Consider the following 14,175-nt stretch of genomic DNA (forward strand, 5'->3'; position numbering starts at 1 on the left):
AATATTTAGATATGTTTTCAATGGGATCGTCTAAATAAACTATTGCAAGAAACAGAGGATGACAAAAACAGAGAGGCAAAAAAAAAACACATTATAGAGAAAATGTCTAGTTAATTAGAGATTACCACTATATACAAAGACTCTGATATTTCTATTTGAGATTAAAAAAAATTCAATGGTGAAAGGAATCATCTAAGAAATATATGAAGGTAGAATAAGAAGAAACAAACAAAGAAATAATAATTAAAGGATATACTCTATAACAAAACCAGGAAGAAAGATTAAAAAAGAATAGAGTATTGCAAGGAAACTCCTCTGCTTTTACATAAAAAGAAAAAGGAAAATTCATTCACCTTTTTAATGTGTTGGGAAGTTGTTAGCTTTGTTGTTTATGTTCCAGTAACTAAGCAAGTAAAAACCAGCAACAGAAGGTTTGTTATTGATTTTCTTTTTTTTCTTCTTCTTAAGTGAAAAAGGAAGGGAAGATTGGATTGGGGAGAGATTTGATGAATGGGTGCCAATATTTATAGTGAAAGAAGAAGTAGCTAGAAAGGTATGAAGAGGATTGAGGTGGAGGAGGGGGAAGTGGTGGTGGGATGGAGGAGACATGCCTAGTTCTGCCACAACAATCATGCATATTTTTGTAAGCACGGAAGGCGGCCGGTAGAGGCAAGGATTTAATGTTGTATAATGATTATGATGAGCTCAATTTGTGCCAGTAGAGAGAGAGTGAAGAAGAAACAATAAGAACAATTAGTAGAAGAGAAGAGAAGAGAAAAGAGAGATTCACTAGGAAAGAGAGAGAGGATTTGACGCGTAGGAAAAAGAGATGGCGTCATGTAAATGATGGTAGTATGGCAGTAAAGGGTATTACAGTAATTAGACTTTGTGATTTAACTCCCTTCTCTCTCTATATGATGGTGGGCTATGTTTCGCTAGTCTCGGCCAGGCCGTCCGAAGATTCGCAATGATGGTTAGATTTTTGGGCTCAAAACCGACGCACACCCATCATCACCCCCACACCCTTGACCTTCCTTCCATTCATGCTCTTTTGTTTTATCTTCTAATCCCCATCTCACCATCTTTACTAGGTTAGCCTTCAAAACTTAAACCGTTAGAACCTAGTCCACAACCGCAAGTCAAGCTTGTTTATGGCAAATATTCAAAAATAAAATATTAATTTTTTGTAAAATTTGGTCATTTTTGGTTTGTCGATAGTCTTACCTCGTGATGCTCGTTTAAGAAAGAAGTAGAAGGGACAAGGTTTTAGTTTTTTTTTTCCCTTTTATTTTTGTATTCAAGGGGCTATAAGAACAGGTATCATGCAACACGAAAAGACATAAGTACCCCTGTTGGGTGTTTTTATCCCGATTGTGGCGGTAATAATTGATGATGCTATCTTGGTTTACGTTCTAATAGCTAGTAATGAACAATGATAGTTGCTTAAAAAATATACTGTGGTGATTGAGAGTTACTTGTTGAGATGCATAAAATTGAGATTTTTGAAAAAATTGTTCAAATGAACCATATAAGTTATGAGTGCTTAACGTGAACATCATGTTTGCAGTTTTGGAAGAAAAAATAAATTGGACGTTTTCTGGTTTGCATTCATTCATATGGGACGTTGGCGTGTGAAAGTTGTTTTACAGGGTTATAGTAGTCCTTTTAAATTTGATGCCTCGTGGAGCTCGTTTTGAAGAGTCTCATCTTGTTGGTTTTTTGTTTCGTATAAGAAAGTTTGGTTTACCTTTCAAGGAGCTTAAATGGCTATCTTGTCCCTGTTGGTTCATTTGCTTGATTTGCACAAAACTAATGCTATATATATTTTGGTCCGATACAAATACCGATGACATTCTAACCGGATTAGGGAGGCCAACAGGATTGGTTACAACCATGATAGATTTTTGAACAACCAGTTTTAGGGCGTATAAGCTTGCAAAATCAAAGCGCAAGAAGTCCATGTCTGTCAACGAGGACAATGCAGTACCGAAGGGACATATAACTTACCAAGGTTTTGGATGGCGCGGAAAATGCTTTGGGACACATTTCTTTGTCCGTGACAGCTGGAGGGCTTGACAACAGTTCACTTCACTTTCCATGTCACTTCTCAACCTTGCGTTACACCACCCCGAACATTTTGTGCACCTGCAAGCGCAATCCCATATGAGAGTTTTAAAGATGAAAAATGCTAGATTGACTTCGGAAGCGAATTTCAAAGACGAAAATCCTAATCTTTTAGGATTTGAAAATGCTAGACTAACTTTGGGCTTACTCCTAGAGAATGCCATGGACCGATACCAATCCATCAATCCAGTGATTAGGATTATCAGGATTTTTTTATCTTATATGGACTGGTATCAGCTCTTAGTAGAGTTGGTAACGGCCCTTATAATTCATGGAGAATGAAGGATGCAGCTACGTAAACAAAAAGAGAAAGACCCATTCTAACGGCACACATCCAAATGATAGAGCAGCAGTTAAAGGCCATCTGATTTCCCTGCAGAAGAAATCACAGGACAAAATGCGGTGCGTCTAGGATTACTGTTTAGGATTAATGCAAATATCTGACAATGAAATTAGACAAGCATTTGGAGCCGCATATTATTCTTAAACTCGATTGTATGTATGCCTAAGTATATGATGATGTTTTGGGTGCTAAATTGGCAATTCCATGTACAAACCCACTCCCCGGACTGGTTCTCCAACCTTTTTAATAAGTATTCAACTAAAGATAAACCAAATACCTAATCACTTAAATCGGTTTACCTTTTTGGAGAAAAGGGCGTTTCTGGAAAAAGAAAGGGGTACGGCACAATCTAGTAAACGGTTGCATCTGCCAGACAAATGGACCACATCAAGATTGTCATGTCAGATAGTAGAAGTAGTAGTAATAGACTAAAATTGATTTTCTAATATTAACCAGTCAAAATGTGAATAGAGTTATAGAGTCAGCGTAACGTGCAGGGAAGTAGCAGGGAGATATGATGATCATGAACGGGCTTTGCTCTTCAATCTTGTTACTTGTTAGATAGATAGATAGATAGAGTACTCGTATAAATTTTGAGCTGAACTTACAATGATGGCAAGATATCCTAATCATAGCTTTCTTTTACCCTTTTTCCTCAACTTTTTACATCTTTAATAAACATTTTTTTTTTCAAGCAAACGTGTGTCTGTGTATATCTGCTCTACTTCATTGTGTTTGAACGAAATAAATTAAAAGGTATGCTTTTCTGCTCTAAATAAATTAGGGTTAGGTCTTTCATAAATGTAGGGCGTATTGATGAAGAGATTTTGCATGGTATCTACCGAGAAGAGCAGCACTCAAGTGCAATCCATCAATCTTTACATTTAACTACATTTCATCATTCATGGCTATAATGGATGAGAGAGATGTGTTAATTTTTTTTATTTTATTTTTTTACTTTTATTGTAGGTAAGGTAATTGATGGATTGATTCCAAACCGGAACAAAGGGAGAAGAAGGAAGGAAGGCATATGACCTCATCAATAGTGCACCCTTCAAAACATCTTACTGTCTGCTGAGGGGGCCATTGAATCATATCCCATAATAACACTGCATGGTGAACCATGGAACTTGCATTATTAGGATTTCTATTATGACCCTCTTAAAACCCTAAAACCTTCCATCCACTACTACTACACTAGTACTGATGCAACAGATAGGGGTTGGGTAGATGATGAGATCCAATTGTATCACCAAGTGATGTGCCTGGGGTTTTGCATGATTGTGGTATACAATGTACACCAACCAGTCCAAGTTCAACTTGGGAGGACCATTTTCAAAGAACAATCGAGTAAAACTGTCACCAATTTCACCTTTGACATGAGTAGGTTAGGCAGAGATTATTATTTTAACAGAAGAAACGCTATAATTACCAGCAACACCTCACTTATTTGACATTTTAGGATTGAAGAAAAACTTGGTTGAATTCAAATGCGTCATTATGCTTCCAACGAATCCAACCCCAATCCAGTAAGAAACCATACACCAAATGTCTTAAGATTTTACGCCGACCTTTGTAAGATTTGGGATCAGATAATGCATTTAAGCGACAAATTATAACACATACAGCCTGTGAAGGAGAAAACTTGAGAAATCATTCTTTAAATAATCAAGTGAAGAAAAATTGCAAATGGAATGGAAACTGCAGAATATATTAAAGAGAACACTTGAGAATAACAACCCATACATACATTGCAATGGTTTCGGTTAAACAGTTGGCTAATTATTCATTACATCCATTGTCTAGGCACACAAATGAAAGCAAAAAAGAAAAGTTAAAATAAATAATGGAACCAGAATTAGCATGGAAACCATGGCTGGAGGAACATAGAGCTTGAATTATTTTCATCCGTAAAATATTACCTATGTTGATGTTGTTATTCTTGGCATAGCAAACCCGAGTTAGTTCTGCTTCATTTGTTGCTTTCTATGGAAGTCTTTAAGAAGTCCACATTATTAAAGATCAAAGATAGATGACACAGTTTCATTCAAGTACTGCTGTGTTGGCAAATTCAGCAAGTCAACTAGGTGACTTTGCTAGTGGTGAATTTCGAAGTGTGCGGCCGGTGTGGTCCCATAGAATTCACAAAATTAATCTGTAAAAGACTTCACCTGAAATTTCCAAAACTAAAAACAGGGGGAAGGCTTGCACATGTATGATGTTTCACTTAAATGGATGTCTACATGGGCTTGGCCATATTTTACCTTGTCCAAAAGGTACTTGACGTGGCTTTTAGAAACTTGCTTGTCCGAACAATCCTGATTTTCTTGTAACACTGACACCACATTCTCCAAATTTTGCAGCACTGAAATGATACATATTTTCATCCCCTGCAAATAATAAAGACAAGTTAAAATTGTGCAACTAATCATGCTAAGCATGGGCAAAGGTGATAAAAACTCAAGAAGCAACACCAAAATAGAGGCTATGAATGTTTGACAACAAACCTTCATGGTAACCATGTTCACACATGCGAATTGACAGGTATATTCTTCTTCCTAATTTGTCATCATCGTCAACAGTTTTAAAGCAAAGCTCTCTAAGAGCTCGTCCCATTGAAAACGACTAAGGTCAAGCTTCTCCATATAAGATGTAAGAAGCATCCTTGGGATCAAGGTTGACAGAGTGGCATATGAGAAGTCCAATGTCGATGCCCAACTCTAGCCAACCTTGGATCCTTATGCCTGCACTTTTGCCAGATCAAGAAATAGGTGCCAGGATGGCAACCTTAATACGATTTTGTGCTCCGATCTGTACAGGCAAAGTGCAGGCATGGCCCAAGCCCCTCACCGGGGCCGGGCTAATCCATAACTCGCTTCAGGTTGCTGCTGATGTTGCTGCAAGTTCCACAAGAAATACATTAGAGAAAGAACTTCCACAAAATGTATAATTTGAATAATAGCAAATACGCCCAATTAGAAGTTCTTCTGCTGAAGGTTCTGAGAATTTACACAGCACATGATTGGTATAGGATGGCACCAAGTCTACTGTCCTTGTAGCTTATTGAGAGGCAGGAAGTGATGACGTGATTAGGAAAGATCAAACAGTGCCATCCATATATTTAACATTAAAGTTTCCCTGCAACTAGGTCATCCTTGGTCTGCGGCACCTATAGAGGCTCTCAAAATCTCTTAAAATGGGAGTACGATGACTCCCTAAACTTAACTTCTTCACACCCTCAAAATATAATACTTGCGCCTCGGCACTCCTTTTAGCACTGTCTTGCTTGTGAACATTTAATCACACTATGACATAGGCTCTTCTAAAAATTGACCAGTTACTTTATTTTTCCCTAGTGTTCCAACAATAGGTGAACAATGAACAGTTGACCTAGTAGCTCACTACTCAGAGATGACCCCAATTTGTCAAGATTATAGATGACTTTCAAAAACAAATCCTAGTAATATTTCACATGATAATAACAAAACAAAAAAAGAAAAGAACACACAAAACCTACTAGATGGGATGGTATAAAAACATTAATGCACTTGCATAACTAGCATTTCTTCCTCCATACACAAAATCACAAATTCCCTATTGCTGAGCAAATCGAGACTAGGATCATGCAGAAAATAATATAAATTTACATGTCTACCTGTGCAAAAGGTTGGTGCACGTGTTCATGAGGATTGATAAACTGCATTCCAGGTCGTGGAGGACAAGGGTAATGAGAGGAATGCATATAGATGGCAGAGGTGGACTGGGCACCAACATGATTAGGGTTGAAAGGTCCCATCATTGTCTCAGGAGGGCCATACCCAATCCCAGGTGGTGTTGATGCCCCAGTCCAAGAACCATGTAGATGTTGAGGAATTGGCCGGGCTTGGTGCTCAGTAGGAATTTGAGGCCGGTGGACTGCGCCAAGCTGTGGGAATTCAGTGTTGTAGTTGATGACAGGGGAGTACAGGGGCTGCATTGTGTATGGTCCTCCGCTAAAGCCAAACCCAGGGTCAAATCTTTGCATATACCTACAAAAGCCAACAATTATTTATGTACATTACAAAGATGATAATGTTCAAAATCTACCCAGACATGCTTATAGTTCCTCAAAAAAAGCACCGTGTTTTCTCTAATAGAATAGAGGTTATCCCTAAAGCAAGTAAACATCTTTCCCAGAAATTTTGTCACAACACAGTTGAAAAGGTGTCCTGTTCCTAGCAACAGAAGAGTACAGGCATACGACAATTCACTATAACACACAACATTGTCAAACAAAACACATGTAAAACAATGCTTTGGAAATAAAGAAGCAAAAAAAAAAAAAAAAAAACCAAGGCAGTAGAGTCAGAGCACCAAAGCCAGTCAGCCTTCCTTACATAGCCGTGTGAACAGAGAAATTATAGTGCTGGATATTTTTGCATACATCTGATGGAACTGACTCTTTAATGGATATCACATACCTGTCATAGCTCCTGTCGTAATCAGGATCTTTACGATCAACATCACGATCCCGAAAGATAGCCACTCTACTGTTCGATCGGTACCTACTACCTACTGGCTCTTTTTCTACCCGACCTCTACCTGATGATCTACTGCTATCTGCGGAAGAATCTCCCAAGCCTCTACCAATACTCGCTACAGGCAATTCAACTACAGGTTTCTCTTCCATCCTTCTCGGACCAACAGGACAATGCTGGAATGTATCTGGCACCACTGACTCAATTTCTGGTTTACCAACAGGCTGTGCCCCAGCAACACTAGTACTATTAGAATTAAAAATCCGTGCCCGGGCCCTATTGTATTCCTCTTTTCTTTCCTCGACACTTTTGGCGTGATTTGACTTGGACAAATTTGAATTTCCACTGTTCTGAGACCGCCTCTGTGGTCTTTGCTTGATAGCAACTTTAACAGCAGAGTTGTTTTCTTCTTGTCCCACACTAACAGGAATGTCTGCCAGTCGAATCAATGGATATCTAAATCCAGAAGCTTTATGAACAATAATTCTAGAACCAGACCCATCAGGTTGATTGTTGTCTAATACAACCATTGATTGAAGACAGTAATGCTGTGCCACACGATGAGCTGCCAATCTCAAATAAGAAGTAGGCAGCTGCTGAAACTCCAGCTGTTGTTGTGCAGAGTCACGGATAAACTTCTCTACTTCTTGCTCCATCCTCAAAACTGTTCAACAATGGCAGAGAGAGATATAAAACTATCAATAACTGAGATAACTAAATTTAAAATCAAAAACGAAAAGGCATACATATGTAAAATCAATGACCAGAGTAACACCGCTGAGTTCAGGACTGCCCAGAAAATTTATTAGCTAAGCCACATAGCTCAACTAACTAACCCGAGGCTGGATCGAAGTAACTTATTAATTTATCAAGATTATCATGCTATCAAGTATACATAGATATTCCTGTATCTAATGACGTTTTTCTTTGTTTATTTTTCAGTTGCCACTTAACATTTCACTCCGCTTCTTCCCTAAGATGTTTGTCTTTTCTAATATTACTCTTAGTTCCCTTACTATTAAGTCGAACTTCCCACATTCACTCTGAAATTTAATAATCTCATCGGGTAATAGTGCATAAAGAAAGAACAAAAATTTAAAAATCTGATGGATACATGGAAATTTACTCTATCAAAACATAGCAACGCTAATTTACATTCCCAGCTAATAAATTCTGATAAAATTAATAAAATTAACCATTAGACCACAAACTATACCCCCTTCGGAAAGAGAGGTAACCCAGGAGGCAAATTTAGACAGACCATTATCATGAAAATCCCTAATTATTAATTAAATTAGGGAACAGTAACGAAAATACAAACCCTAACACTAAAACGTAAAAGACCGCCAAAAATTATACTTACTTGATAATCTCTCACGGGGGTTCTGCAAAGCATCTCTAAGGAATTGATCGACTTGATTGATAGAATCATCAGAAACTACTCCTCCTTCGTTCCTTTCAGTAGATGTTGATTCAGTTGAAGTGTGAGGTTGAGCTTCTGTAGATTCATCGATATGAAAACCAGATGATGATGAAGAAGAAGATAGAGTAGAATTCTTCTTCTTAGATGAAGAAGAGACCATTAATCTAGTCATACTTTCATCTAAATCAGCCAATTCCCATGAATCTGGGGCTCCGAGTTGTTCTGCTGCCACAGAGCCCTCCATGGCTAAGTGTGAAAATTGAAAATTGTGCTTAGGGTTAGAGAATGAAATAGTTCATGAAATTATTATTAGGTAATTAATCTAACTCTGTGTAGGGGAATAGTTTGTAGGATATATACCAAATTGGGGTACCGAAGGAAGCAAAAGGAATGAGGAGATTAGGGTATTGAATAGGAAAAGGAAATTTAAGAGAAGATGCAAAGAGAGAGAGTGTTCTATTGGTTTTCTTTTTCTTTCCTTTATATTTTTGATTTGATAAAGGAGAAGTTATGATGAGTATGGGCATGTCATGTGCATATACCGGTTCTGGGTCAACAAGACTACCGGTTCGCAAAGTAGTTTCACTAAATCATTGAGCATCTCCAATGTATCTTCTTTCCTATTAAAATATTAAAAAAATAAGGTCTTAATTATATGATACATAGAATTTAAGATTTTTTCCACCCATTTTTCATCCGAAATGCAAAAATGAAGGTCATAAAAGGGATGACATGACTAAGTGGGGGTATATGAACTTGGGGCTTAAATCCACATCAATAAAGTTTGTTAAATAAGTTTGTCATCAATAAAGGGATGACATGACTAAGTGGAGATGAATTTTAGGTAAAAAGTGTTATCTTTATTGATTTTTATCATTTAACAATGACCCACAAAGAAAAATGTGTTAATTAGACCTCCCACCTAGTATGATCTTGATTCCTTGCATTGGAGATGTTTTTATGTATTGTCACCATAACAAGTTTAACGGTTTATATACACATTAGATTGGTCATTGTATGCTTTCAAAACAGTTTATTATAGTCTGAAGGGTGTTTCATTCGATTGTGCCAATTATGTCAAATCCATCATGCGTGGCGATTTACTTCAGTGTTACGTAATTTTTCCTTCCAATGAAAATCAATGGCTGCTTATAGTGATCGCTATCACGATGTTCTGCGTATTTTTTTCGAAGGAGTAAATTTATTAATTTCAATAATTCTCTATCAAATACATCAGAGATGAAAAACACGAAAATAAATACACACATACACATCATAATAGAATACAAGTATCAAAAACATGATTTCCACATAAGTAATTGGTGATATTGAGGGGATCGAATTTAAATTATAATTTTGCCGTTTGAACTTGTTTTTTTTTTTTTGTTGTTCTTCAATATAATTACAATCTCCCACGAAAAAAAAAGTAATATGAACAGTAAATCATATCACCATCAAACTCGGTAACCATCGATCTTCGTAGAAACCTAGATACACATCATGCCAGACTAAATCGTCTTCGATGATGCATTTGAATCGATTGTTGAAATCGATATAAACGCTCTTCAGAAAACCCCAAGGACTATAAGAAATCATTGCAAAGGCGTATTGAAACATCATATGAAATAGAATTGCCATAGAGATATTATTATTTTTAGCTAAAACACAAAAGAAATTAGAAAACCAAACCCTAATTTCATAAAAAAATGATATTTTTATTAATTTACACAAGGTGTGGTAATAATGTTATCAAGATTTGCTCGGAAGATATGGAAACTCAAATCAGAAACCGAGTAAATCTAGATATATGATGAACAAGATAAGAAAATATAGGAATAGTTTTAGGGAGAAAAAACAGTTATGATCGAGAAAAATAAAAGTAGTTTTTGGGATGTTTTGTGCATATTACTTCTTTTTGAGTTTTGAGAGACTTTAATCTCAATGAAGGAGAAGACAGATTAAAATGGCGGCATTTTAATTCATTGGCCTCTTCGAAATCATGAATTTAATATTGATTGTGATGTATTTGTAGTTTCTTTGTTTTTGTGATACATTTCATTTCTATTTTACCGTTTATTTCGTGTTTGATGAATTAGATCATGTTGTATAAATAATATGAAAAATTATTTAGAGGTGTTTTAGGGCAAAAATAATAATATGAAAGATGAGGGGGTAAGCTATGCTTGTATGAGTATGAGATATCAAAATCATATAAAACCCGCCGAAGTCAGGAAATGGTTTATTCGGTCACAAAGAAGGAGAAGGGTTGAGTTAGGGAAGGAAGCAGAGAAAGAGTGAGATCAGAGTATGATGTGTTTTAAGGGTATGTCAGAGTTGAACTATAAATGAAGTTCTTAGACGTTTAGTGAAACTACTTTATTGAGGCTCCTCCATTGTTAAGACTATGAGAAAGCTGAGATGTGAAATCGACCTTTGTGAAGAAGTCGAGTGACCTATTTATAATAGTAGTAACAAACACTGATTTTATTGTTAGTGGAAAAGGTGAGCGGGGTGGACAGAGCGGGAGACGTGTGAAGTGATCATGTATGCGGAGATGGGAAGATTCTTAGAAGTTCATGTCCAGTATTTGAATATTCAGTTAATGGGATGTTTGGTTTCGGTTTTCTGACCTTAATATTCGATCTCATATGTTGTGAACCCTTATGGTGTGGGTGACTTTTTGATTTAGTAGGATTAAGTTCTAGCCCATGTTGGTAGGCTTTATCAAAGGATCATGAGGGGTCCTGGTAGAAACAATATGTGAAAAAATCACAATATGTTGAATCGGTTTTGGTTTAGCATAAAAGCATATGTGTTTCGACGGTTTTCAACTTTTGCTTGCAATTGTTAAAACCGATTTTCAACCTTTCTCTGGTAATGGTTGGTTGTTGTTATTCTTTTGTTTTGCATAACGATGACAACATAATGATATTTCGATATCAATTCTCCCTAGAAGAAGATGCAAACATATTAGAGAAGAGGGTGTGAAATTTGAGGTAACAATGTTGTTAGTTAATTGTTTTCATGTTTAAGAAAAGCCTGATTTTTATTTCATATATATTTTGCTTTTGCTTAACAAAATTTCGGTATAATTGATGTTTTATTCCATGATGTTTGTATGGATGTGTGGTATCAATTGGTTCCGGTTAAGAAAAACTATTGTTATCTTGCTTTATTGTGTGGTATCAATTGTTTAGGCTTACAAAATTTCGGTGCAATTGCGGTGTTTTAATGCTTATGTTGATTCAATTGCTTCCGTTTGAGGTGAATGATTTTGCAAGTTGATTTATTTGGTTTGTATGAATTATTTATGGCTTAACGAAAGAAAAGGTTTACGGGATGATTGTTTAGTCCAATTCGATTCCGGATAAGAGGAGCTAAGTTTATCTTAGTTAAACTTATCAAAGTGGAGGTTTCAGTTATTCAAGTCTAATCGAATGCCTTAACAAGAAATGCTAGTTAACTAACCTAGTACTTGTCTTGTTTAAAATTTAAAGGTCTAAGTTATATGGATAATTAGAACCTGATGAGAAAAATAGAGTTATCTTTATTTTGGTATTATCGAATGAAGTGGTTGTATTTGTACAATCGGTGTAGCAAAGGGACTAAGGCGCTTAGTTGATTTTTGGTTTGCTAAACTAAATTGGGAAAATTGCTTCGGGCAATTGTTTCCTTGATAACATATAAAAACAAATTACTTTGTAGTTTCGGTTTTGATATTGGTTATCAAAAATGGTGTGTGGAACCCTCGTGCTTAACTCCATAGGTTTGCAAGTCTATTTTGAGATTTGCAAGATTCTTTTCGTGTTGTCCTTTATTTTTTCATTTCTTTGTCATTTTGTGACAAAAATGGGGAGAAATATATGGAGTAAACAAGTGATACTGGTATTGATTTTATATTGATTGGTATCACTAAAGAAAAGAACAATTGTGCTTAAACGTTTATCTAACGAAAGAGTGAAAGCATAGACTAAGGGGGAGTAGCATATCATATTAATTGGTATAACAAAGACGTGCAGATTGATGAAATCTACCTAACTATCTCACCTTTAGGGGGAGTATTAACTTTGTTATTATAATGTCAACAACGGCATTTAAGGATTGAATGAATGCAGATTATTGTGTTGTTGAATTCGGGAATCAAGCGTATGTGTAATGAATTCTTGTAATTTGTTTATCCATATGATTGTAAGAGTTTTGTCATTAAAATTGACAAAGGGGGAGATTGTTAGAGCATAGCTCGGTTGAACCCACCAAGTGTTGGTATGTCAAGTTTGGTTGTCATATTTTAGTGAATCAAAACTCATTTAAGATTCACTTGATTATGTACTAGAGTCAACTTCGTACAGGTTAGCTCAAAAGTATTAGGATATGAGACATTACAAGTATTGCGAAGACTTGAAGAAGTGAAGAAGTAAGAAGCTACAATGACTACATCATCCTTCCACTTGAGGTTAGTGATATTTGACTTGAACTGTTTCATTCCCTAGCGTATCTTTCAAGTTGTGCGTATTGAAAACGGACTGTGAAGCATGAACAATCTAGATAGACATAATATTTAAGAATACAATATGAAGTTTATTGCTTAACCATTAAACTTTGTAGATAAGACATCGACATAATCGTTTAAATTCTATTGTGATTATGTATGGGTATGAGGTGAGGATTTCATCTTAGGAAACAATGTTTTACATGTGTTTTAAGGAAGTAAGTTCATAAATTTTTTATGAATCGAAAAGGAAATCGCCAGGCGTTATTGGGATTGTTATTCATTGCATATCTTGTGAACATCCAATATGTGTGGTTTAATATAACCGCTCATGACTTGTTTGTGTTCTTGGTAAAACCATTCACAAAGGCCTGACTTATGTATTGGTATGACTTTTATTAGTGAAACCGATCTTAAGTAATCACCTGAGATGGTATGATCGAGTTTGTGATTTGTTTGACCGAATCTGGATAAAGGGGAACCGATCCTATGAAGAGGTGCAACACATCACAAAGGGTAATCGATCGTTGTATGAGGTGCAACAAGTTTGTAGAAGAAAGGGGAACCGATCCTATGGACATGTGCAACACGTTTTTAGGCAAAGGGGAATCGATCCTATGGACATGTGCAACACATATAAGTTAGATACCATATATATGTGGGGAACCAATCTTAGTACCTAGTCAACCGAATTTTGGAAAGCTAGTGTGACTATGCACAATACTCACATGGAGGTAGAACCGAAACTTGTTTTGGCAGAACCGTTAAACCCTTGATTTGTGATTGAGTGTTTCTTGATCAATCACATAGTTCTTGAAAGTCAGATGAACCAATCCTAAACTTGTTTGGAAGCGTGGCAAATCGATTTCAAGGTTGTAAGTATGAAAGAGGGCTTACAAAGTAAGGATGTCGACATACTTGGAACACGTACAATAATGTTTATCTTTTATTGTTCAAAGTTATTCCTTAATAGCTACAGGAAGAAAATCCCATGATCGAAATATAAATAAGTTAAGAATCTTTTAATTAAGGTTGTTAATTTTATTTTAGGAAAATGAGAATTAGTAATGTGCATTTACTAGTTGAGATTTTTCAAAGATATTTTCGATCATTATTTTGGACAGAGCATTTCCAGGAATTATGGAAACCGAATTTGGAATATATTGAATATCTTTGAGAATATTTTCGGTTTTGGAAATTCCTTGGTGTCCAAACTTCCTTGTCTATAAATACTTGAAGTTTGCATTTCTAGCAAACTAGTTCTTCGTGACAACAAACT

The 14,175-nt window shown here is 36.0% G+C and overlaps 1 protein-coding gene across 1 annotated transcript; it reads right to left on the bottom strand.

The window, feature by feature from the left end:
- Window positions 1-4,157: 4,157 nt before the first annotated feature.
- On the bottom strand, window positions 4,158-8,894 carry LOC113309788 (R3H domain-containing protein 2-like). The gene is made up of 5 exons (XM_026558301.1): window positions 8,348-8,894; window positions 6,928-7,648; window positions 6,123-6,495; window positions 4,975-5,364; window positions 4,158-4,857 (listed from the first exon to the last, which is right to left on the bottom strand). Exons 1-4 carry the CDS (start codon window positions 8,649-8,651, stop codon window positions 5,314-5,316), a joined length of 1,449 nt encoding a protein of 482 aa, XP_026414086.1. The 5' UTR covers window positions 8,652-8,894; the 3' UTR covers window positions 4,158-4,857; window positions 4,975-5,313.
- Between the last annotated feature and the right edge of the window lie 5,281 nt (window positions 8,895-14,175).

Source organism: Papaver somniferum, chromosome 9 (assembly GCF_003573695.1).
Source record: "Papaver somniferum cultivar HN1 chromosome 9, ASM357369v1, whole genome shotgun sequence".
In the NCBI taxonomy this organism is placed as follows: domain Eukaryota; kingdom Viridiplantae; phylum Streptophyta; class Magnoliopsida; order Ranunculales; family Papaveraceae; genus Papaver; species Papaver somniferum.